Here is a 21,547-nt window from a genome sequence, read left to right as displayed (position 1 = left end):
CCAAGAACTAACCCATGGAAATCCATAGATCTTTCTAGGGTTCCAAACACACACCCATAAACCTTATTTACTAATTTAACCACAACCCTACTGACCCAAAATACTAGTTTAGGGCTAGACACTAACTAAACCAAAATAATACTAACCAAAAATATTTGCTTAGGGTTAGATATTAAAAATCACATCCTAAATAATTATCCATAATATTAAACACTAATCCTCAAATTATATTTTCACTAACCCATTACATAATAATGCTATATAACCACAATAATAATAACTCCCAAATCATGTTCATTAACTTAATCACAATAAATATTAATCCACTAACATATTTAAAATAATATTAACTCATAAGAAAATTTTAGGGTTAATTTTACAAAATACCATTTAAATTAAATACCCATAATCTAGCCACAATAATGTTAACCCATGAGTATTTACTTAGGGTTAAACTCATAAAACAACATTTAAATAAAATACCCAAAAGTTAGGGTTAGGGAAAACTTACCAAAAGTTCACTAAACCAAAACCCAAGGTTTGGGTAGCTTTAAGCAAGTTCCAACAACTCAAAACACCTAAAGAACAATGAGAATTAAACTCAAATTTCAAGATTTTAATCCAAAAATCTCAAAAACACGAGTTTAGTGTTTTACCTCAAAATGATCGGTGAAAACGTAGATCCGAGGACAAGGATCACGTTTCCGAAGCAGATTGTTGAATCTTCGTGGATCGTGATTTTCCCTTAAAAACTAAGAGAGAATCCCACCTTTTTTTTTTTTTTTTTTTTTTTTATTTCTTTTCTTTTTCTTCATGGGTCTGGTCTGAGAGGACGCATACTGCCTCCTTTCTTTTTCTCTTGAGGGGCGCACGTCTGTGCGCCTCTCTTCATTTTATTATTTATTTACTTTTTTTCTTTTGAAGGGCCATGTGGCCCTTCCTTGTTTAGTGGTGGGGCGCAAGTCTTGCACCTCACCACGTCTCTTTTTTTGTTTTATATATATATATATATATATATATATATATATATATATATATATATATATATATATATATATATATATTATTATTTCTTTTCTTTTATTTTATTTTCTATTTTCTTATTTAAATTCTTTAATTCTTTAATTCTTTTCTTTTTGTAATTTCTTTTCTTTAGGCCTAAAAATATTTTCTTACATTTTAAAGACACTAAATTAACTTTAATTAATTATTTACCCAAAGTTCGTGTTTTAGTTATTACGAAATGTCTTGGACATTACAACCCATGTCTCACATTGAGAAGATAAGGAGTAGCTCACATAGAGTAAGTGATTTATAGGAGATGCTTATGGGTGCTTACTCCCACATTGCCTAGTTACTTGGTGAAATTGAGCTTTATAAAAGATTCTAAGAAAGCTCTAAATTGACTTGTTCTTTTAGAGTGATAGCGCAAATGTGGCTAGCGCTTTTCCCTATGTCGTTACATTTATTTTATTCCCTACCTTATGTAGTCTTTTCCTAGTCACTGCTCATTGCCTCTCTATAAATACAGACCTATGTAATCTTATTATATATACTACAATACAATGCTGTCCATTATATGCTTCCGCTATCTCTCGTTCATATATTTCTCTAGTATATTTAACATCACCAAAATATATTGACATCAGGCCATCAATTAGATAAGTATTCAAAATATACTTTAGATATATTCAAATAATATCTTATTTGACAAACCTTTTATTGCTCATGTTATAATGTATTTTGCACAAGCAGGAGCCTCAAAGTTTGGAATGACTATGAAGGCAATGGATAAAGGTGCAACATGTATTGGAGCATGCCCTTCACGAAAGACAGGGTCCAATCTTGGGAGTTCTCCATTGGTAACATTCAATGGATTTCCATTAAGAAGTGAGGTTTGGCTTTGAAGATTCCCATCTTTTGGACTTAAGTGGTACTCCTCTCTCAATGATTCTCCATTGATCGTGTGGTTGTTGATATTTTTTATTAGGAATTCAGTGTCTTTGCTCAAATTAATCAGCAGAAAAGTTACACCTGCCTGTAACAAGATCACAACAAGATCACAATAGCTATAATTAGTATATATATGAGAAGATCAACCAGTCATGAATATAAAAAGAGAAAATTGTCCGAGTATGCTGAGAAAATGCAAAATTGCATTTCCCTAAAGATAAACCTACTGATCAAAAAATAAGATTTAAAGTTATTGCCTTGACTCTAATGGTAAAATTATCCATGCTACTACCAAACGTCTATCCACTACCGATGCCGTTATTGGTGAAGTTCAAGCTGCTCTTTTAGCATCTCAAATATCTTCCTCTCTCGAGATCTACTCGCTTATTTTGGAAGAAGATGTTATCAATCTAATTCTTGCCATTCACCATCTGATTCTTTTCAAAGACTAGAATTTTGATGCCATTATTTTTTATATAACCATTAACTTTCTTTCTTTATATAGCTGGAAGGCTTGCAAAGTCTCTAGGAGTGCAAATTACCGTGCACATTGTTTAGCACGATAGGCCACTTCCAACCTTGTGTTTGGAAATATTCCTACTTGGTCACCCATTTCTCTTATGTTCGGATAAAAAATGGAAAACCCCCATTTGTAACCTTTTCCCTATTGGCTTAGGAAAAAAAAAAAAAAAAAGGATTAAAAATCCACATATGATAGAGCATTACTCTTCCTTTTGAACAATGAATATATCGGCGTAAATATGGTTGATCATGAAGCCTACTAGCTTCAAGAGCTCCTTTTCCCATAAGCCGATGCCATAGAAGTGCACTATTCAAAAGAAAACAATGCTCAATTAGATAAGGTTGCCCCCTTAAAAAGAAAAGAATAAAAAAAAAAAGGGAAAAATATATTTTGCCCCCTTAAAGTATGACCAAAATTTTATTTATGCCTCCAAAATTTTAAAAGTGACATTGTGACCCCCTAAACTATTATTGTGTGTCAAATTAGACACTTTTTCATTTTTCTGTCAAAAATGCTCTGAAAGTTATTAAAAAATTACCATTTGGGAAAACCTAAAATTATTAAAAATCTTTTAAAAAGAGAAAAAAAAAACTAATTATTAGCGCTAATAATTTAGAGCCGTTTACTGTTCAAACAGTTATTAATTTTTTTGTTAGCTCCCTTAATTTTTATGTTAGCTCCCTAATTTTTTTGTTGGCCGTTTTTATGTTAGCTCCCTTAATTTTTTTTCAAACAGTTATTTATTTTATTTTTTAATAACTTCAAGAGTATTTTGGTGAGAAAAAAAAGTCTCTAATTTGACATGCAAATGCCACTTTTTAAAGTTTGGAAGTATAAATGAAAATAAGACAATAGTTTAGGAGGTTAAAGTATACTTTCAAAATATATATATATATGAGCATTTTCTCTTACCTGTAGTAATCAGGGTTGGGTTCCATTGTGGTTATATTGAGGAGAGCATAGTTGGCACCAACCAAACTCTGCCTGCAATATACCTTAGTGTTGTACTTGGCTGCCATTCCAAGCTGATCCAAGTACCTAAAATTTGAAGACAAGAAATAGAACATTTTGGGGTAATTAAGTTTCTCTTCCATTGATAAAATGAAAGAACAAGAAGAAACAGTCAATGAGGCAACCAACAGTACCAGAAGCTATTCACAAATCTGTCAGACACATGACGACCACCACCCTGAAAGGCACCACCAGATTCTCCAACCCATATAGAAGCCCAAATAGCATAATCTTGAACCATCCCTTCAATATTTGTGAACGTGTTTATTATGCTGTTTCTCAAGTAAGAAGGATCCAGTATCCTCTTTATGAGATTGGGATCATTACCTGCAATGGAGTAGACTATATAAGCTGAAGGGCATGTAAACGAGACTGTCATGTACGTTAGCATTGTAAGATAATAAAGTAGACTGTATAAGTTGAAGGGCACGTAAACGAGACTGTCATGTACGTCAGCATTGTAAGATAATAAAGTAGACTGCATAAGTTGAAGGGCACGTAAACGAGATTGTCATGTCAGCATTGTAGGATAACGAAGTAGACTATACAAGCTGAAGGGCACGTAAACGAGACTATCATGTCAGCAATATAAGATAATGGAGTAAACTGTATAAGCTGAAGGGCACGTAAACGAGACTGTCATATCAGCATTGTAAGATAATGGAGTGGACTATACAAGCTGAAGGGCACATAAACGAGATTGTCATATTTGCATTGTAAGATAATGGAGTGGACCGTACAAGCTGAAGGGCACGCAAACGAGACTGTCATATTCGCATTGTAAGATAATGGAGTAGACTGTATAAGCTGAAGGTCACATAAACGAGACTGTCATGTACGTCAGCATTGTAAGATAATGGAGTAAACTGTATAAGTTGAAAGGCATGTAAACGAGACTGTCATGTTAGCATTGTAAGATAATAGAGTAGACCGTATAAGCTGAAGGGCACGTAAACGAGGCTGTCATATCAACATTGTAAGATAATGAAAGAGATTGTATAAGCTGAAGGGAACGTAAACCAGACCGTCCTGTACGTCAGCATTGTAAGATAATAGAGTAGACTATATAAGCTAAAGGTCACGTAAACGAGACTATCATGTTAGCATTGTAAAATAATTGAGTAAACTGATAAGCTAAAGGGCACGTAAACAAGACTGTCATGTTAGCATTGTAAGATAATGGAATACACTATAAGCTAAAGAGCACGTAACGAGACTACCATATACGTCAGCATTGTAAGATAGTTGCATACCTGCACCTAAATTGTAGATACTATGTGTCACAATATTGACTACGTCTGAACCTGAATCCTCAAGAAGCTGAATATACCAATCCTGGTTAAAGAACCCTCCAGGTGCTACAAGTGTAGACATGTAATTGGACTGTCTATACAACTCATTCATAATTTTTTTAAGGTTTATCACATCTTTTACGTACTGTCCAGCTTCAACTCTTGTACCATTGCCACTTCCACTCAAGTTATTACCTACAATATTGGGAACAACAAAGAGCTTAGTCCATTTGTTAGTGTTAAATATAAATTAAATAATTATAGGTCATGATTTAATATGGTATTAGAGTAAATGTCGTGAGTTCGAACCTTGTAGTTTCTATCATTCACCTCTTAATTTCAATCAAATATTTCATGTGTTGAGTCTTACTTATTAAGGAGTATTTTGAGCCAATACGTGAGTGAAAGTGTTAAAATATATAAATTAAATTATTAAATTCATTCATTTCTATCAACTTAAACTTTTGTGATTAGTGGTAATTTAACGGCTACTTACCAAATTCCCATGAATCTATATGGTATCCCTTTAAAATGGTATAGTTCATTAGAGCCTGAGTGTTACTGGGGTCCCAATCTCCTACCCAAAACATGTGTTTATCATGTTTCTCCCTCCCATAGAGAGCATTCAAGCCAATTGTCACGACTGCCCTACAAACACAAGATATATTCAAACTAAAATCACATGACAAGGATGCATTATTAGAGAGAACTTCACTTATAACTCTTGATCTTTTATCACTTTTGCAAAAAGGTACCCAAATTTTAAAAAGTGTCAATTTAGGGTATCCATCTTTCAATTTCAACCCTCCGTTATAATTTTTCGTTAAATCCTGTCAAAATTTTCAAAATGTCATTCTTCTTTTTTTAGGAAAAAAAAAAAAGAAAAAAAAAATATAGAAAGAATTTCAAAGATTTAGGCATGGGTATTTTTGCAAATTCTAACTAACACCTAAATCCTAGCGATTTTTTTTTCTTCTTTTTTTCCCTAAAAAAAGAATGGTATTTTGGAAATTTTGATAGGATTTAATTGAAAATTCTAATGGAGGGTTGAAATTGAAAAAAAATAAAAAAATAAAAAATTTGAAGATAGATACCCTAAATTGACACTTTTTAAAGTTTGGGTACATTTTTACAAAAGTGATAAAAGATCAGAGGTTATAAGTGAAGTTTTTTCATATTTTTATGATGAGGAATCCTTCAAAGCATGGTCACACTTCGTATACTCACCCATATCGGGTAAACCTTGAACCCATGCAAAGTGCCCCTTCACACGAATTGGGAAAGAAAAAATTATTAATAAGAAAGCATTTAACAAGATAGTTTTGTACTCTCTTACCCTGTCTTATTGAAAAACTGGTTCAGCTCATCCCACCTCAACATGTATAAACATCCGGTTGTTAATCCATACAACGAATCGTTTCCTGCTTGTAGATATGGATGGCAAGGGTACTTTGGACTTCCTACCTCATAAATTACTTGGTCTTGCATAGAACCTCCAATTTTAAGCCTTAAATTCCTGAAAGCTATAAATCCAACAACATTGAAAGACCAATATTATGTTAAGTATAGGTCAAGTATGTGTGTGTCTATATATATATATATATATATATATATATATATGATTAAATTTATAATTTTCTATAATTTTCTATATGATTTAATATGGCTAAAGCTAGAGGCCATAAGTTCAAACTCTGACTTTACCGTTTACCTGTCATTTAAATAAGTGAGGCTCAATACATTAAATATATAATTAAACAACCCATGTATTGATCATCCCTTATTAAGAGTGTGTTTGAGCCCACATGTGAAGAAACGTGTTAGAATATTAACTAAAATAATTAAATTTAATATTTCCTATCATCTTAAGCTAATTCATCACTCTTTTGTTTTTTGAATTCAGTCACGCATTATTTTCATTGATATGAAAAACGTGAATACTGTGTTCAGCAGTTCCAATGTCAAGAATACAAAGAAAGACTTTCTCCATATGAATTTATTTGTCCATAAGAGAAAGCGCTTAATTGACTAACCTATGAGCTATTCCATTCGCCTCCCCTCTAACACGATTCACACTTCAAGACTACCCCTGAATTGAATTCTTTACAGTTAAAGAATCTCTTTCTAGTTGCTCTGGAACAATTAGGAGATTCTATAGAAGAAGTACGGGGTTATGCTTCTGGCAACAAAATGCTATGAGGTGGTGGTCCCACTTATGGGGTCAAATCAATACGTTCTAAGAAGAAATATTTGAATATCAATCTCATCGATCTCATAAGTATCATACCAAATCCCATCAATCCAATCGCTTTTTCGAGAAATACGAGACATCTAAGTCATACAAGTAAAGAGATCTATTCATTGATAAGAAAAAGAAAAAACGTGAACGGTGATTGGATTGATGATAAAATAGAATCATGTGTCTCGAACAGTGATTCAATTGATGATAAAGAAAGAGAATTCTTGGTCCAGTTCTCCACCTTAACAACAGAAAAAAGGATTGATCAAATTCTATTGAGTCTGACTCATAGTGATCATTTATCAAAGAATGACTCTGGTTATCAAATGATTGAACAACTAAAAGCAATTTACTTACGATACTTAGTTGACATTCATAAAAAGTATCTAATGAATTATGTGTTCAATACATCCTGTTTAGCAGAAAGACGGATATTCCTTGCTCATTATCAGACAATCACTTATTCACAAACCTCGTGTGGGGCTAATAGTTTTCATTTCCCATCTCATGGAAAACCCTTTTCGCTCTTCTTAGCCCTATCCCCCTCTAGCCTCTATGGGTATTTTAGTGCTAGGTTCTATAGGAACTGGACAATCCTATTTGGTCAAATGCCTAGCGGAAAACTCCTATGTTCCTTTCATTACAGTATTTCTGAACAAGTTCCTGGATAACAAGCCTAAGTGTTTTCTTATTGAGGATAATTCAATATAACTCTAGCATCTTCAATCAATTTGCTATATCTAAACCAGTTAATTCATTGTTCTAAATGATACTTAATTTAATTGTTAGAGAATATATTTCCTATATATATTAATAAGAAATATATTAATATGATATTGTGCGTTACTTACCTTTTAAATGATGGATTATAATCAGGTTGATTTGATTACTATACTTATTTGTATCAACCCTTCTATAAATATGAGTCTTTTTATTGTAAAATAATAAAGGAATAAAAGCAAAATGTAGCCATTTGGGCTTTATCCTAAGAACGTAGATCATAGACTGAACTACATAAATTCTTGTGTCTATTTTATTATTCCGCATTATTTTCTTTTAGCTTTATGTTTTCTTTCAATATTGCCTTGAATAGAATAACTTCTAAATGATTCCAAAGCAGACAAACCTTGGATTGTCTTGGCTAGTAGAGGATTAGCCAGATCCTGAAAAAGCCAAAACCCCATTAATAAGCAGTGATTCAAATCATTTCATATCAAGCACTCTCATGTTCATGATGGAAATTAACATGACTCATGTTGGTGAAATGCCAACAATACAAAGTTAAATGGATGGCTTAATTAAACATGTTCCAAAAAATTGTTAAATAAACCAACCCTTCATTTTTTTATATTAATTGCTTAATTAGTCAAACTTGAAAAAAGAGTGCACCTAATTAAGATTTTAAAATTCAAATAAGATTAAATTTACCATTTCCTATTAATAAGCAGTGATTCAAATCATTTCATATCAAGCACTCTCATGTTCATGATGGAAATTAACATGACTCATGTTGGTGAAATAGCAACAATACAAAGTTAAATGGATGGCTTAATTAAACATGTTCCAAAAAATTGTTAAATAAACCAACCCTTCATTTTTTTATATTAATTACTTAATTAGTCAAACTCGAAAAAAGAGTGCACCTAATTAAGATTTTAAAATTCAAATGAGATTAAATTTACCATTTTTTTAGTAGCTTAAACTTATAAAAATGAGTGGTAATTGAACAAAAAGTGAAAAGTCTACATATCTATTAAGTGATTATATTTATCATTATGAATAATCATGTATTTGTTTGGATTTCACTAATATATATAAACCATGCTGTGTAAATGAAGATGAGAGGACATATATATATACACTTTTCAAAATATATATATATATATATATATATATATATATATATACTCACCAAAGTTATGGCAGATGAATTTTGCAGCATACAATAGTCATCCCGACATGTAGTAGTACTAGGAAACCAATCAATTGTTGCACAAATGTAATTATCATCAGTTTCACCCATTGTTGTATTGGCATTAAAAAAAATATCACCAACAATCATTTCTTGGGCCATCAACATTGCTGAGAGAGAAGGCAGGACGAGAAACAAGGTGATGATGAGGCTCATGAATCCCATTGTTGGATCGATCGATGGCAAGCAAATTCACTACAACAAAAAAGTGAAAAGAACAGTTAACTCACAACACATCTTCGTATATGTATTGCATGCAGTTACATGCATGCGGTTGCTATTTCCTTGGATTTGGTCTTCTCGATCATGTTCCTCACGTGCATAACAAGATCCTACTCGTGTTTGTTTAATTGTATGGCCATCGTTTTTCAGCACCAAACCGATATGAAACTCATTAAAATTTCAAATTTAGAGTGCGTTTTGATTGCGGTTAGTAGACAAAAAGTGCAATTTTAAAAACCAAATTAATCGTAGAAAATGGATTGTTTGGAATGAAAACGTAGACAATCTGCATTTTCAAATTTCAGACAATGGATGCTTTTTTTGAAAATATACAATTTTAAAAGACTAAACTTTTATTTTTAAAGGCCAAACGCTTTCCAAATCTTACATTTTAAAATCCCAAACCCAAACGAAAAAAAATCAAGAACAAAGTAACTTCTTCTTCATTTTTTTTTTGGGGGGGGGGGGTTGTTCATTTGTAAGCCAATAAGAATGGTAACAAATTAGATACATCTTTTGTTAAAAAGAAACCCCAGAACCCAGGCTAATTGATTTTACAAGAAAAGAGGACCAAAATATGAACAAATTAAATCTAGAAAAAATAAAACTAACCAGGTATAAAATATAAAAGAAGAATATTTTATTTATTAGTCTTTGAGAAAAGGGAACAAATATATGAAGTAGGAGCAACGCCATCGTTACTAACGTACATTAATAATTAACTACATTGTTCTAATTAATAACCGAATTAAACACAACACCAGTTCCCCTTCAATTGAAAGAAGTAGCAGTAAAACACAATTAATAATTAAATAAATGTGCAGCACATTATTTTTTTTAAAAGATCCACATTGTCTCATTTTCTTATTGATTGTTGAACTCACGTTCCATGATTTTTAAACCAAAACCTCATCATTTATCTCATTCTTATAGGAAAGGAAGTGTCACTTCAGTTTTATTTTTTACTTATGCATAGATAAATATACATGCATGCCTTTTTAAACGGGTATTTAGTGTCGTTTTTGGGCAAACGACACTTTTCATTTAGTGCCATTTGAATAGTCACTTTGAAAAATGCACTAAACATAGGGACGAAATTTCAAATTAGCGTTGTTTGTTGTTCAAACAACACTAATTAATTAATGTCGTTTCTGTTCAAATTGACACTAAATGATTAGTGTCGTTTGAAGAGTGAAACGCCGCTAATAATTTAGAACTGTTTACTATTCAAATGACGCTAAATTGTTAGTGTTGTTTGAACCCTGTACGATGCTAATGTGAAAAATAAAATAAAAGAAAAGAAAAGAAAAAGAAAAAGAAAAAAGATCCTCCTCCTCTTCTCCTCTTCCTCTTCTTTTTCTTTCAACTTTCGGGAGCTAATTCTCAGGAGCTCCAAAGCAGCTCCTGCGCATGATCTCTCTCTCTCTCTCTCTCTCAAACCCCATAAACTAAAAAGATATAACTAAATTTTTTGCACAAAAATTAGTTTAGTTTGGGAAGCAAACGATGCAAAATTTAAATTTTGCATCGTTTGAACATTAAACGACGCTATCTAGCTCTGTTTAGTACAAGCAATGCTAAATTAAACAACACTAAACATCGATTTTTTTTGTAGTGTTCATGGCATAAGGGAACTGGCCGGAAATCTGAAGCTATTCACAATATATCTCTCTCTCTCTCTCTCTCTCTCTCTCTCATTTCACAAAGATCGTCTCTTTCACAGCTTAAGGATTGTCTATCAAGACTATCCACCTCCAACCATTTGCTTCGTCACTTTAGATGATAACATTTTGTAGGTAACTTTCTCTTTTCTTCCCTCCCATTTTTTATTCCCCTAATTTCTTTTTTATTTATTTTTTTAAAATTCCCCTATTTGGTCAAGCAACACATGGGACTTATTTTGCGAAATTTATGAAATTTTTAACTGCAGGTTTCTTTGAATGTGCCGGTATGGATGGAAACGTCTTTGTCCATAAATTTAATTGTTTTTCGTGATGACCAAACGAAAACGTCAATAAATAAAGGACACCAACTGATTGACGACGTTTTATCATGAATAGTATCCTTTAAAAAACATCATTAAATGCCGGTTTCTTTATAGTGAAGGCTTAATCCAATCTTTAATCTTCACTTTTTATGCATGATTATTACTATTATTTTTATACTTAAGCATATATGAGTAGTTATTTTCATCTAACATGAGTTAATTAAAGTTGGCATTTTTATGAAATGAAAGTTGATTCTAGCATGAAAAGCATGAACCCTAATGACAGATTTACTTTTAATGTTAAAACAGTATCAAAGCATCTATATTGCAGTACTTTAAGACAGTTTTCCTTGGTTGATTAGCAATGTATTATGATTATAAGAACAAAAGCTTGTACCTTTAATGTTTTTAAAGCAACGTATGAGGCCATGCTTGATTGAAACATATGTGCATGATGTATGATGTATATTAAAACTTTTAAAATCATTAAGAGTCTTGGTTGAGCATGAGATTAAGTTTCGATAGATTAAATGAAGTAAATATAGCCACTGGCAGGGCATTGGTCGCTCGACCCTCGAGGATCGACCAATCGATGAAGTTAAAATATGTTGATTAGGGTTTCATGTGTAAGATTATGATTTTTAGTATGTAATATTTTAATATTAGAGTATGATTTGCATAGACATGAAGTTAATTTTTTAAGATGTTCAAGATTGAAGATGAACAATATATCGAGGTAAGTAAATACTTACGGAATGGTTAATCTATTTTTATAATGCAAAAAAGTTATAACTGAGCATTCTTTCATGACATTTCCAGTTACTAAAGTACAATGCTTATATTCTGTAAAATAAGGATCACTGCATGAAAAATTTTGTGATAATTTACTTACTAATTCATGGACTTAAGTAGTTACTTTTCCACCTGTAAAACATCTCGGTGTTTTACCATTTAACCGGTTTTCAGGAAAGCAGATTTGAGCAATTCTCAAGGTTGAAGATGCTAAGCAATAAGCTTATATAGACAGGTTTGCATAGTATAGTTAAGACAATAATGTTTATTGTGATAGATGAATTACTTCTCTTGGAAGCTCATTGTTTATGTTTGATGATATATCATATTATTGAGGTTACTTAGTTTCAGCTCAAATAATTTTTTTTTCGCTTTCTGCTATATTTTACTATGATAATTACTGTTAAATGTAGTAATTTCAGCTAATTAGGAGTTAATTAGTGTGAAGATGCTACAAGAAACACTCCAAGTTAAATTAATTTTAGAGAATTTAATACTCATTTTGCATCGGTTGACATTGCATGTTTTAATATATATATATATATATATATATATATATATATATATATATATATATATATATATATATATATATATATATATATATATATATATATAAAGTGATTGACATGAACCAATTAAAACACGTCACGTCTGTCGATATGAAATGAGTGTGATAAATAAGCTAGTGTGAAGAGAAACTTTAATCTATAAAATATTACAAAATTGCATCAACCTATCTAAAGAAATAAATTTGGAGAAAGTTATGTGGGTGATAAGTTTGGTCAACTTGTTAATTTAGTTGAAAGAGTTTAACTCTACCACGATTCATTAAGTTCCTACTTATTTATCCTAAGTGCGGTTAAAACCTTCAGGTACCACATTGATGCATGCTTTCAATCTCCTTATATTCTAGTGTTTGTAACATGTGGGGGATTGTTGTATTTGTTACAAACATTATTCCATTTTTTTGAGGTATATAAAACATATTTTCGTTTCGTAAAATGTTAATGAATTTTTATGAAGAAGAAAAACCGGTTTTTAATAATTTGATCTTAAAGTATTTTGACCCTTTTTTTCTTCTTCTTAAAGAATTATGACCATTAGTCAAACAATCTCAAAATATATCCGTTTCATGTTTACAAATCATTAAATCTTGCTTTAACCGTTTGGTCATTAACATGCATTAACATTTTAAACGGTTTTTGACTATTAATATTTTAAACGTTAACAAGAAGTTAAAGCCTCTTAATTCGGTAAGAAATTAATGAGGAATAAGATACCATTTATAGTTTTGCCATTTGATATTGTTATTATTTTTAATCAAGGGATAATAATTATCAAGATATTATCTTGAGTTTTGTTTTTATATGAAACCACTCCCTAAAATTTTAATTTTTGCAATTAACGCACTGAAGTTTTTCTAGATTACAAATTGGTTGTTTTCTCCCATTTATTTGGGATCCATGCAAATATCAAGGAGTTAATTACAAAATTAGTCGGTTTGTTATAAAGTGAAAACTCAAAGGATTGTAACTTGGCAAGTTTTGAGCTTGCTTAGGAAAAAAAAAACAAAAGAAAAAAAGAACTTTTTTAATTTTTTTTTTTCTAATTAAAGAAAAAAGTACATGACTGCAACAAACACACCCTTCCACTTCCTCATTAATTAATTGTGTTTTACTGTAACTTCTTTCAATTGAAGGAACGTATTGGTGTTGTGTTTAATTTGCTTATTAATTAGAGCAATGCAATTAATTATTAATGTTAGTAATAGTGGCGTTGCTCCCACTTCTTGTATCTGTTACCTTTCTCAAACACTATATAAATTATTCTTCTATATTTCTTTTTTCCAAACCTCTAACAAATCCTTTAGCCCCTACGTATCCCTGGTTAGTTTTCTTTTTCTTGTTTATTTATTTATTTTTCATATTTTGTGTCAACTTTTTGTCTACTAAATCGCAATGCCAAACACGTTCTAAATCTGAAACATTTTGAATGAGTTATGCACGTGAGGAGCAGGAGAGGAGCAAATCCAAGTAAATGGCAACGACATGTAACTGCGATAGATCATATAAGAAGATGTGTTGGGAGTTGACTGTTTTTTTCACTTTTTTGTTGCAGTGAATTTGCTTGCCATCAATCCAACAATGGGATTCATCATCACCTTGTTTCTCCTCCTGGTTTCTCTCCCTGCAATATTGTTGGCCCAAGAAATTAATTTTGCTAATATTGTTGTTAATGGCACTACAACAATTGGTGAAACTGATGATAATTACATTTGTGCAACAATTGATTGGTTTCCTAGTGATACATGTCGTTACAACTATTGTATGCTGCAAAATTCATCTGCCATAACTTTGGTGAGTATATATATATGTACTCTCTCATCTACATTTATACAACATGGTTTATATATATTTTTTTATTTTGACACCAAGAAATGTTATCAATTGTATCAAAAACTTAAATTTCTTGAAAATAATGAATTTAATCACTTAATTATCATTGTTTTAGTGGTGATCACGATTGATACGAAATCGTTAAATTGCATGCTGGACGACATTGAAATGATTTGAATCTCCTGTTCAATTAATGTGGTTTTGGTTTTTTCAGGACCTGTCCAATCCTCTACTAGCCAAGACAATCCAAGGTTTGTCTGCTTCATTATCCTTTAGAAACCTATTCTATTTCAAGACATTCTAGTATCATTTAGGGGGATGAATGAGCATAAGTATACAATAAATGATAAATTTAATGATTTTCACGTGTGGGTTTAAACTTGTTCTTAATAAGTGAGACCTAAGACGAAGAATATTTATTTAAATATTTATCGTGTCAAGCCTCACTTATTAAAATGAAAGATAAACTGTAAAGTTTAAGTTGATAGAAAATAAATCATATAAATAAATATTCTAACACTATGTCCTTTAGAGTAATGCTAGAGACAATCTTTTTTATCATCCACATCAATTTTTAAAGATAAAAAGAGGATACAAAGATGATCTCTAAGATTACTCTTGTCCTTTATCATTAGTGTTTCTTTTTTGAACACTTGGACCTATTTATACAACATAATATTGCTCTCTTTCAATGTTCTTGGATTAATAGCTTTCAGGAATTTGAGGCTTAGAATTGGAGGTTCTCCGCAAGACCAAGTAATTTATAACGTCGGAAGTCCAAGCTACCCTTGCCATCCATTTCAACAAGCAGGACACGGTTCATTGTTTGGATTAACAACTGGATGTTTATACATGTGGAGGTGGGATGAGTTGAACCAGTTTTTCAATAAGACAAGGTAAGAGAATACAAATTGTTTGTTAAATGCTCTGTTATTAATGGGGTCTAACCCGATCCATGTGGAGTGGATTCATTGCACGGGTTAGGAGTTTACATGACAGAAGTGCCTAAAAAAGTTTATTGGACCTGTATTTGACGGATCCCTTGTCATGTAAATAAATGCCCTCTTATTTGCCTTGTGAAATTGCAATGATATCGAAAAAGTATTGTACCTGCATGCTTCCTAGTAATGTGATTTTAGTTTGAATCTTGAGTTTGCAGGGCAATCGTGACGTTTGGATTGAATGCTCTCTATGGGAGGAAGAAGCAGGATACAAGTATACTTTGGGTCGGAGATTGGGACCCTAGTAACACTAATGCTCTAATGAACTATACGATCTCAAAGGGATACCATATTGATTCATGGGAATTTGGTAAGTAGCCATTAAATCACCACGTATTCCTCTAATGAACTTTACTCTAAGATCATGTCAAAATATAATCATTTATCCCAAAAGTTTAAACTGACATAAAATAATAAATTTAATAATTTAATTTATATTTTAATAGTAACAATCAACTAAGCTCTTTGTTGTTCCCATTAATGTAGGTAATGAGTTGAGTGGAAGTGGCATTGGTGCAAGAGTTGAAGCTGCACAATATGCAAAAGATGTGATCAACCTTAAAAGCAATATGAATGAGTTGTATAGAAAATCCAATTACAAACCTAAACTTGCAGCCCCTGGAGGGTTCTTTGACCGAAGCTGGTATACTCAGCTTCTTCAGGATTCAGGTTCAGGCATAGTCGATATTGTGACACATCATATCTACAATTTAGGTGCAGGTATATGTGCAACCATGTTTTAATGCTGACGTGACGGTTTTTCATTTACAAGCCTTTTGCTTATACAGTCTACTCCATTGCAGGTAATGATCCTAATCTCATAAGTAAGATACTGAATCCTTCTTACTTGAGCAACAGCATATTAGGCACATTCAAAAATATTGAAGGGATGATTCAAGAGCATGGTCCTTGGGCTTCTTTATGGGTTGGAGAATCTGGTGGTGCCTTTCAAGGTGGTGGTCGTCATGTGTCTGATAGATTTGTGAATAGCTTCTGGTACTGTTGGTTGCCTAATTGGCTGTTTGTTGTTGTTCTTTCATTTTCTCTGTGGAACAAAAACTTAATTACTCTTAAATGTTCTGTTTCTTGTCTTCAAATTTTAGGTACTTGGATCAGCTTGGAATGGCAGCCAAGTACAACACTAAGGTATATTGCAGGCAGACTTTGGTTGGTGCAAACTATGCTCTCCTCAACAGAACCACAATGGAACCCAACCCTGATTACTACAGGCAAGAGCCAATGTTTAAATATGCTGTTTTTTATTTATTTATTTATAATTTTTTTTTCAAAAGGGACAGGCTTATCTAATTGAGCAGTGCTTGCTTTTGTTGAATGTCTTTTTCTGAATAGTGCACTTCTATGGCATCGACTTATGGGAAAAAGAGTTCTTGAAGTTCATGGACTTGATACTTCACCATATTTACGTCCTTATGCTCATTGTTCAAAAGGAAGAGTAATGCTCTATCATATGCTGAATTTTTTTTAATTTTTTATGTACAATTTTTTTTTTTAATACAAATTATATATAGCCATTGTCATCATCTTGTTGCAGGCGGGTATAACTTTGCTGCTGATTAATTTGAGCAACCAGATTGATTTCTTAATCAATGTCTACAACCACACGAACATCAAGTTGAAGGAAAACGAGAAAAGGAGAGGAGAGAGTCCTTTCATGCGTTGTCTCAAGGCAAAAGTTGGTTCAGATGGAGAATCATTGATGAGAGAAGAGTACCACTTAAGTCCAGAAGATGGTAATCTTCGAAGCCAAACTTCACTTCTTAATGGAAATCCATTGAATGTTAGCAATGGAGAACTCCCAAGATTGGACCCTGTCTTTCGTGAAGAGCATGCTCCAATAAAAGTTGCACCTTTATCCATTGCCTTCATAGTCATTCCTAACTTTGAGGCTCCAGCTTGTGTGTAGCTTGCCCTAGCTTCATTTTGCTGTCTTTTATAAACATATAATTGTAAGGATAATGGTGATTGCAAATCAAACTCCTAATATAGTTGCAACAAGTTATAGCATGAGAAATAAAAGGTTTGTGAGATAAGATACTATTAGAATGTATCTATAATTATATATTTTGAATAAAAAACTAGATTTGGTGAGATCACTTGTCATTCAATCATTTATAGACAGTTATAAATGCATGCTGATTTATTTCTTTAGATAGTTTGATACTATTTTATAATATTTAGCAGATTAAAGTTACTCTTCACACTAGCTTATTTATCACACTTATTTCATATCGATTAATTTCTGGGACGGAGCCAGACATTTAAATGTTAGGGGCCAAATAATTTATATATATAAAGTCAAATTGTAAGTAAATTAAACATAACCTAGTTTTATATTTTTATTATTCCTTTCAAGTTAAAAATTAATAAGAAAATTAAAAAGAAAATTTTTTGACAAAAAAAAAAGTAATGAAAATCGCTATCCAAAAATTCCCAAAATGAAAAAAATAAAATAAAAATCTCAATTTCTGTACTGCCCAATTCCTAGAATCTGATCTCATTGAACAATGAATTAATGATACAAAAGGCTTCTTACATTTATATTGAAGAACAAAGTAACTCAATACAATTAACTCTTGTAAAATTAACTAACTTGCCAACTGTAATACACTAAGCAAACTAACTATGTTTTCAACTAAAACATTGTTGACGTACCTTACATCCAATAGAATCCGATCTTTCTAGATCTGTTCACCTTCAACACATTGGGCAGGCCTTATTTTACATGTGGAGCTGTCTTGGGAGTTTTAGCTGTCGTGACTCTGCTGGTCGCACCAGTTGAGTCTCTTAACTATACTTCACAGAAAGTTCACAAACAAGCAAGTGTACCACAACAGCACCGATCTCCCACGTCTGAGCGCCTACTTGCACTGGAGCTACAACACCTCCAATTCCTCGCTGTCGGTGGCCTTCATCCCCCCCCAAGCCAGCAGGCTGGGTGTCGTGGCCATCAACCCCAATGCGGCTGGCATGATTGGGGTACAGGCCCTGCTGGCCTTCAAATCCAACGGCTCCGTCACCATCCAGACCTACAACATCCGCACCCCTAATTTCCCTTATAATTTTTGTTCTTTTTTTTTTTTGTTTTTTTGCTTTTAATCTTAAATTTTTTTTCTTCTTAAGAGTTGAGAGGGGGGGGGGGGGGGGGGGCATGGCCCCTACTGGCCCCCCCCTCCCTCTGTCTATGATTAATGTGACGTGTTTTAAATGGTTCATGTCAATCACTTAAAAAAAAAAAAAAAATTAAAACATGCAATGTCAACCAATGTGAAATGAGTGTTAAATTCTCTAAAATTAATTTAACTTGGAGTGTTCCTCATAGCGTCTCTACACTAATTAACTCGTAATTAGCTAAAATTACTACCTTCAATAGTAATTATCAAAGTAATTACAGTAAAAGGTTATACTTGAAGGTATACACCTGACCCATCATGACTTGGAGAGTCACGACATGCTATAGGAAGTGTACCGTGAGGTGTTGAGTCACTTTCAACACTGAAATTGCGTGTTGATGGCACATGGGTTTGAGGACTAAAGCTGTTGTCCTCCCTTGCTGCTATGACTAGAAGAGATGCTAGATGAGACACGTCTGTTGTACGTGTTACTTGTTGAGGAGTATCTCTAAAGTTGGTGTCCTCACTTGCTGTTTCATACGTAGAGTCACAAGTTGAGCTCAAATGGGCTAGAGCACTTAAGGAGTGGTCCTCCCCTTCTGTCGAGACTTGAAGAGATGCTGGAAGTGCCATGTATCATGTATGTGTGACCTGCTGAGTAGTAGATTTTGGGTAGTCTACAAAGGGAAAAATAAGCTCATCAAAGATAACATTTCTTGCTACATAGACACGACCAGTAGGTATGTGTAAACATTTATATCCACGATGTTGCAGGCTGTATCCAATGAAAACACACATCTTGGATCTGAACTCCATCTTATGTTTGTTGTAGGGTCGAAGATGAGGCCAGCAAGCACATCCGAAACTCGAAGGATGTTGTAGTCTGGAGATCGAAGGGACAACTTCTCAAATGGAGAGATGTTATCAAGGATCTTTGTGGGCAATCTGGTGACGAGGAACGTGGTTGTGACAAAAGCTTCATCCCAATAACTATGTGGGACAAATGAGGCAACAAGTAATGTAAGCGCGGTTTCCACAATATGACGATGTTGGCTCTCCACTGTGCCTTGTTGTTGGTGAGAATATGGACAGGCCAACTTGTGTAGAATTCCATTTGTTGAAAAATATGGGATCAGAGAACGGAATTCGCCCTCTCCATCAATTTGGATGGATATTAGTTTGCGAAAAAACATTCTTTCAACATGATTCTGAAACTTTTGGAAAACGGTGAGCACATCTGATTTTCTTTGAATTGGAAATACCCATGTAAATTTGCTATAGTCATCAACAAAGGAAACATAATAGTGATTTTTATTGCGTGGTAATGCAGGAGAAGGTCCCCATACATCACAAAATATTAATTCAAGAGGAAAAGTGGAAGCAAATGGAGACAACAGAAAGGGAAGACAATGATTTTTCCCTCATTGACATGCATTGCAGACTGATGCAGTCAATCTTTTGGAGAAGAGCTGAAGTTGAAAACGGGAAGCAATTTTGTTGACAATCCGAGAGGATGGGTGACCAAGTCGTTTATGCCACTGATCTACAGAAGTTCTTTCACCAATGTAGGCGGCAGGGGAAGATATTGATTCTGTAGAGGGGATCAGTGGGTAGAGTCCATCTTTACTACTACCTTGAAGAAGTATAGTTCCCATTGTTTTTTCCTTGATATAGAACAAATCATAGTGAAATTCTACAATTGCGTTATTGTCATGAGCAAGTTTATGAATAGAGAATAAATTCTTGGTGAGTTGAGGAACATGTAGCATATTGGGTAAACAAATATGATTTTTAGCAAGTAAATTAGAAGCACCATAATGTGCAATTTTCAAACCTTGCCCATTACGAACTCTAACTTGCTCACTCCCTGTGTATTCTTCTGCTTGTAGGTTCAGATTGTTGAGATCTGCAGTCATGTGGTTTGTTGCAGCTATATTTGGATACTAAGAGAGGTCAGGTTGACTGGAAGGAGCCACCATGTATGTAGCCATGGATGAAGACTCACCACCCTTAAATGAGTAATCAAACTGTCAATAACATTTTAGTGTTGTGTGTCCAGTTTCGCCACAAACTTGGCACGAAGGACGATTGTTAGAGGTAAAATGATGCTGGCTGTGTGGAGGGCCACGGCCACGATCACGTCCCCTTCCTTTAGAGCGAGTAGATGAATTGCCCCGAACATAATTGTAGTGTGAAGAACCGGAGCCACGATTTTTGTTGGTTTTTGTAATCACATTGGCAGAAGGAAAAACAATATCAGGTATTGTTCTTTGTTGTTCCAGCTGAGTTTCAAATGTGAGAAGGTGACCATAGAGTTCGTCCATTGAAATAAGATCAAGCCGTGTGGTGATAATGGTAACAAAAGAATCATACTCCGAATTCAGCCCAGATAAAATATAAGAGACCACTTCACAATCAGTGAGTGATTTTTCAATAGCAGCTAATGTATCTTCAAATTCTTTCATTTTCTAAAAATAATCTGCGATAGAGAAAGTACCTTTCTTGAAAGTTGTGAGGTTAACTCTGATCTGCATAATACGGCCTTGAGATTTGACCTTGAACATTTCCTCTAAGGCTTCCCAAAGAGCTTGAGTAAGAATTCACTCAATCATTGTAGATAGTAGAACACTAAGGATCATTTGATACTGTTTTCGCCATTTTTCGGTAACCTAGATTTGGAACCAGATTGGATGACAAGCCAATGATGGTTTTTGGTGGTGGACTGGTGGTGGGATACTGCCATCCACATATTCAAAAAGATCTTGACGTTCCAGATGTGGTGATACCTGGTGTTTCCACACAAGATAATTTGTTTGTGTGTTTGGTTTGAATGGAGTATTGAAGAGAAACAACAGCTATGGTGGAAGTAGTGGGTGTAGCCATGAGGATAGAGCATTTATTATTATTATTTTTTGGTGGTCAATGAAGAGGCTTTGATACCATAAAGAAACAAATAAACACACAAGACTTGATTTGGCTTCCACACCCATAGACGGTCTGCTGCTTGTATTTTATTGAACTAATA

The 21,547-nt window shown here is 33.3% G+C and overlaps 2 protein-coding genes and 1 non-coding gene across 3 annotated transcripts in view; 1 reads left to right on the top strand and 2 right to left on the bottom strand.

The window, feature by feature from the left end:
- Window positions 1-1,726: 1,726 nt before the first annotated feature.
- The window catches only part of LOC133876073 (heparanase-like protein 2), a 33,188-nt gene continuing 13,367 nt past the window's right edge, over window positions 1,727-21,547 (bottom strand). The window contains exons 3-9 of the mRNA XM_062314367.1: window positions 6,116-6,302; window positions 5,276-5,427; window positions 4,741-4,974; window positions 3,622-3,814; window positions 3,389-3,514; window positions 2,680-2,782; window positions 1,727-2,038 (exon numbers count right to left, since the gene is read on the bottom strand). Coding sequence (XP_062170351.1) covers window positions 1,727-2,038; window positions 2,680-2,782; window positions 3,389-3,514; window positions 3,622-3,814; window positions 4,741-4,974; window positions 5,276-5,427; window positions 6,116-6,302 — 1,307 coding nt within the window. The remainder of the gene's footprint in view (window positions 2,039-2,679; window positions 2,783-3,388; window positions 3,515-3,621; window positions 3,815-4,740; window positions 4,975-5,275; window positions 5,428-6,115; window positions 6,303-21,547) is intronic.
- On the top strand, window positions 14,139-17,315 carry LOC133875971 (heparanase-like protein 1). Its single transcript, XM_062314261.1, has 9 exons — window positions 14,139-14,351; window positions 14,605-14,641; window positions 15,100-15,286; window positions 15,550-15,701; window positions 15,878-16,111; window positions 16,195-16,387; window positions 16,495-16,620; window positions 16,742-16,844; window positions 16,944-17,315. The coding sequence occupies exons 1-9, from the start codon at window positions 14,139-14,141 to the stop codon at window positions 17,313-17,315; spliced, it is 1,617 nt and encodes a 538-aa protein (XP_062170245.1).
- Window positions 20,810-20,948, bottom strand: LOC133876596 (small nucleolar RNA Z247). The gene has a single exon (XR_009901587.1). It is a non-coding gene; the product is annotated as a small nucleolar RNA Z247 (small nucleolar RNA).

The sequence above is a fragment of the Alnus glutinosa genome, chromosome 8 (genome assembly GCF_958979055.1).
Source record: "Alnus glutinosa chromosome 8, dhAlnGlut1.1, whole genome shotgun sequence".
In the NCBI taxonomy this organism is placed as follows: Eukaryota; Viridiplantae; Streptophyta; class Magnoliopsida; order Fagales; family Betulaceae; genus Alnus; species Alnus glutinosa.
The sequence above is the reverse complement of the archived record's forward strand: the minus strand, read 5'-3'. Positions and strand labels throughout refer to the sequence as shown.

Excerpts from the sequence above, each read along its gene's own strand:
- LOC133875971 (XM_062314261.1), top strand. The coding sequence starts at position 14,139 with ATGGGATTCATCATCACCTTGTTTCTCCTCCTGGTTTCTCTCCCTGCA. Across the intron at positions 14,642-15,099 it reads ACTAGCCAAGACAATCCAAG|CTTTCAGGAATTTGAGGCTT; the intron begins GTTTGTCTGCTT and ends TTGGATTAATAG. Across the intron at positions 16,845-16,943 it reads CTCATTGTTCAAAAGGAAGA|GCGGGTATAACTTTGCTGCT; the intron begins GTAATGCTCTAT and ends ATCTTGTTGCAG.